Source organism: Fukomys damarensis, unplaced genomic scaffold (genome assembly GCF_012274545.1).
Source record: "Fukomys damarensis isolate Sample0158 unplaced genomic scaffold, DMR_v1.0_HiC HiC_scaffold_19, whole genome shotgun sequence".
NCBI lineage: Eukaryota > Metazoa > Chordata > Mammalia > Rodentia > Bathyergidae > Fukomys > Fukomys damarensis.
Genome location: NW_022900931.1, coordinates 58,959,360 through 58,963,299, shown reverse-complemented (window position 1 = coordinate 58,963,299; position 3,940 = coordinate 58,959,360). Strand labels below are relative to the sequence as shown.

Sequence of the window (3,940 nt, the reverse complement as noted above, 5' to 3'; positions counted from 1 at the left end):
AGGGAAAGGGGCGGAAACCGGAGAGGCTAAAAATACCACGAGCGCTTCCGGCCTGGGGGGAGGAGAACGAGAGCAGAGTTTCCAGAAAAACAAGCGGGGACGGGAAATGCGGGGGTGTGAGAGCCGCTGCGAGCGCGCGTGTACTCATGGCACGTGTGCCCGGCGTGTGCGCGCCTGGCGAGATCCCCCGGGCGACGCGGGTGTGGCTGAGGGGCAGGCTGGGTGTTCAGTGTGTGTGACACTCGGGCCACTGTGGACACCTTGTGCGAATAGTGTGCTCCCTGCGTCTGGAGGAAGGGTCCCTGGCCCTGAGCGTGCAGCTGGACAAGTGTGAACGCTTCGTGTACCGGTGTTTAGCTTTCTGTGTGAGGGCCATGTGCCTGCCATCCCATGGGACAAGGCTGTGCTTTGTAATACGTGAAGCCACCTGTTTGGCGCCACCTGTTTGGCTCCATCACGTGCACTACAACCGCTCGACATTGGGAGGCCCCTCAACGCTGCTGCAGCTGGCTTTGAGGGAGCATTCTTGGGTCCTGTGACCTACCTGCTGCACATCTGTGTGCAGTTCTGATACTGTGGGGTCTGGAGTGACCCAGTGAGAGCAACTGCAGGACCTGGCGCTGAATGTCAGCATCCAGACTACTGTGGCTCAGGCTTCATCTGCATCCGGGGCTTTATCCGTGGGTGTCTGAGACAGAATGTGCATGACAAACGTTAGCGGTGTCTGGATGTGGTTCCTCTGTGGCCCAGCTACGGGGCAGTGAAACTGGTGAACTTTGGTCCCTGACGTCGACAGCGCTCGTGATGGGAAGCTGCTCCGTGTCACGCTCACTTGTGCATCTGCGGGCAGAGCAGGAGCAGGCACACACCTGAGAGGCCCAGTCTGAGTCATTCTCATCTGTCCCAGCCCATGCTACTGCACTGAGGGCAGGGCTTTTAAGGTCAGACCAAGGCACGATTGAGACCACTGAGGCAGGCAAAGTCTAAGCAACATGTGATCCATTTATTGCTATTTCGGTGCAGATGGGCCGACTTTGCCTCAGTGGTTTCATTGCATGCGCCTTGGTCTGAACTTACAGGGCTGAGTTAGCAATTGAAGTGCGATGCGGGAGAGCGAACAGTTAAGTGCTGCTCAAGGGTTGGGTATTCGCAAGGTTTGGTTGCTCCCTTTGAGAGTGTGGGACTGTCAATGGAATGGGGTTCCTGGGGACACCATGTAGCAGGGCAGTCTCTGCCAGGTGTGGTGTGCTCGCGTCGCGTCTGTCCACAGTGTTGGCAGCAGTGCATCTCACACATAACTTTCCTGGAGTGTATTTGTGCCAGGCTATAACAACCTCCCGTGACTGACAGGCCAGCGGAAGTCAAGTCCTCACCAAGACCCTCTGTGACCCGTCTGAGCTTCCTCTCCTATCCCTGCTCCCTGGTGTGGCCAAAGCTTCAGAGCAGCTCACCAGCACATTCCTGCCTCAGGACCTTTGCACTGTAGTTCCCTTTCTCAGGAGTGCTCTTGCCCTGGGTATCCCTATGACTCTTGTCTTTCAAGTCTCCTCTATCATCTACTCAGTGAGACCTTCCTTGACTTGTCCTTTTTTTCTTTTTCTTGGTGATAGTGTCTCACCAGGTTGCCCAGGGTGTTCTCCAGCTTTTGGGTTCCAACCACCCTTGCTCCTCTAGGGTGACTAGAACTCTAGGGGAGCCACAACCACATTGTTTTGTGTGTATTGAGACGCAAACCCATGCTCACCTGAGTTAAACCGTAGCCCCCAACATTTTTAAATCACCTTGTCATCAGTTTAACAAATAATACATGTAACCTCTATGGTCTGCAACACCTGTTACAGGCCATAATGAATGCTCATGAAACCACTATTCGATGAAAGTTCTCAAACTTTGAATGTTGTTCAATAAACTAACAATTCTTAGTATGCAAACCTTTGCGCGTGTGTTTTAGTAGTGCTAGGAATTAAAACACAGGGCCTCACACATGCTAGGCTAGTACTCTTTACCATTAAGCCACTTGAATTTCTTGTTAATTTATTCCCAAATACCACTGTGTGTGTTATTATGTCTTTCCCACTTCTGATTTCACTTCTCTGTTGTTTCTGGGAACTTCTGTCTTGCCTGCCACATGTTACTTTATTACACTGTCACTAGGTACAGTTCCAAGAGTACAGGGTCTTTCGGTGTTTGTTGAATGAATACAGCTTCCTGGGCCCATCTTTTACCATGTGGCCGTTGGATGTGCATTCTTCAATGCACTGCCCACTGTCTCCCTGAGTGTGGTTTTAAGGGGTTGGGCCTTGTGTCCTGGGTGCATGGGTGTTTTGCTTGTACTTGTGTATGACACTGTCAGGCTGACACCACCCCAAGAGGCCAGCTGTACCTGTCTTCTTGCATATGTGCTCATGGCTGACAAATATGTCAGTACATGTGGTGTGTCCTCAGCCTAGAAGCTGATGAGTTTTGCTGATGAGTGGGTGACAGCGTTTTCAGATGTGTGCAAGATCCTGCATCCTGCTGGACAGAAATAGGACTTTGTAGCTGGAGACAAGTCTTACTAAGGACATGTGTGAGGGAGCCCAGGTGGCAAAGACTAGCTGATTAATTTTATGTGTCAACTTGGCAGGGTCACAGTCCCAGTTATTCAATCAAACACTAATCTTTGTGTTGCTGTGAAGGCATTTTTAGAGGTGATCAAAGTCCATAATTAGTTGACTTTCGGTTAAGAAAGATTGTCCTGGATAATCTGGCGGTTGGGCAGGGAACTGATTCAACCAGAGAAAGTGACAGACTACAGCTTCCCCGAAGACATCCCACCTAGGCCAATGCTTCTGCAGGCCTCCCATAGGTCCTGGCACTTCAGGGGCAGAGCAGGGATTCCTGGGACGGACATACACACATACACGTGCATAGCTGGCCGCTTCCCAGGTTCTCAGTGTAGGCGCTCAGGCTCCAGATGAATCACACAGGCCTCCACAGTTCAGGGGTTTCTGTGCAGACACGGGGTCCAGGATAGGAGCCCCCTGGGTGGTGACATAGGAACCAGGGCACTGAAGGTACTGGGTGGGGCAGTTCCCCAACCAGGCTGAGTCACTGGGCCGTTCACACCCTAACCAACAGCTGGGCCTGGGCTGGTCCCTCCATTCAGCCCAGCACTTGCCCAGGCCTGAAGCCCAAGCCGGGCTCTCTGGGAAGCACAGCATGGGGAGCCTGGTGGGGCACTCCCTCCCTGAAGCCCCCTCCCCAGGGCCTGCTTCCCGGAGTTGTGTTCTTCCCCAGGACCGATGATTCACCCTTGCCCCAGCCTTTTCACTTCTCCTTCGGGGCTAAAAATATAGGGACCCAGGCGTCCAGCTGGGCCAGGCCTACCGCAAATTGCACAATGCCCTGCACTGGAGTTCTGCTGACGCAGGGCCTGGGGCGAGGTGGAGGGGGACACCCTGTTTGCGGCTGGTTGCTCCCCAGTCAGTCAGGGCCTAGACCCCGCTACTTCTCCTTTCCATGCCTGTGAACCTGGAGGCTGGGCTGATATGGAGGTGCTGGGGACTCAGGCTTAGCTGTGGTCCCTAAAAATGAAGCCCCTGATTCTAGCCCCCATAACTCAAGGGTTCTGGCTCTCTCCATGGGCAGAAACTGTTAGGAGTTGGGAGGCGGAAGACAGCATAAGGAGGTGCTAGATAGGGAGTCACAGGACCAGAAAGGCAAGAGACAGAAATGGGAGCAGAGACAGGGACAAAAGAGTGAGGACCAGGAGCCTCGCACAGTAATGTGTGTCTATAACCCCAGCACTTGGGAGGCTGAGACAGGAGGATAGAAAATTCAAGACCAGCCTAAGTAATTTAGGAAAGACCCTGTCTCAAAAAATTTAATGAAAAGGCTGTAACTCAACATGAAGGCCTTGGGTTCAATCACCAGTACTGCAAAAAAAAAAAAAAAAAAA

At 52.7% G+C, this 3,940-nt stretch overlaps 1 protein-coding gene across 1 annotated transcript in view; it reads right to left on the bottom strand.

Moving 5' to 3' along the window:
- Positions 1–634: 634 nt before the first annotated feature.
- The window catches only part of Med29 (mediator complex subunit 29), a 7,285-nt gene continuing 3,979 nt past the window's right edge, over positions 635–3,940 (bottom strand). The window contains exon 5 of the mRNA XM_010614525.3: positions 635–840. Coding sequence (XP_010612827.1) covers positions 650–840 — 191 coding nt within the window. The 3' untranslated portion in view covers positions 635–649. The remainder of the gene's footprint in view (positions 841–3,940) is intronic.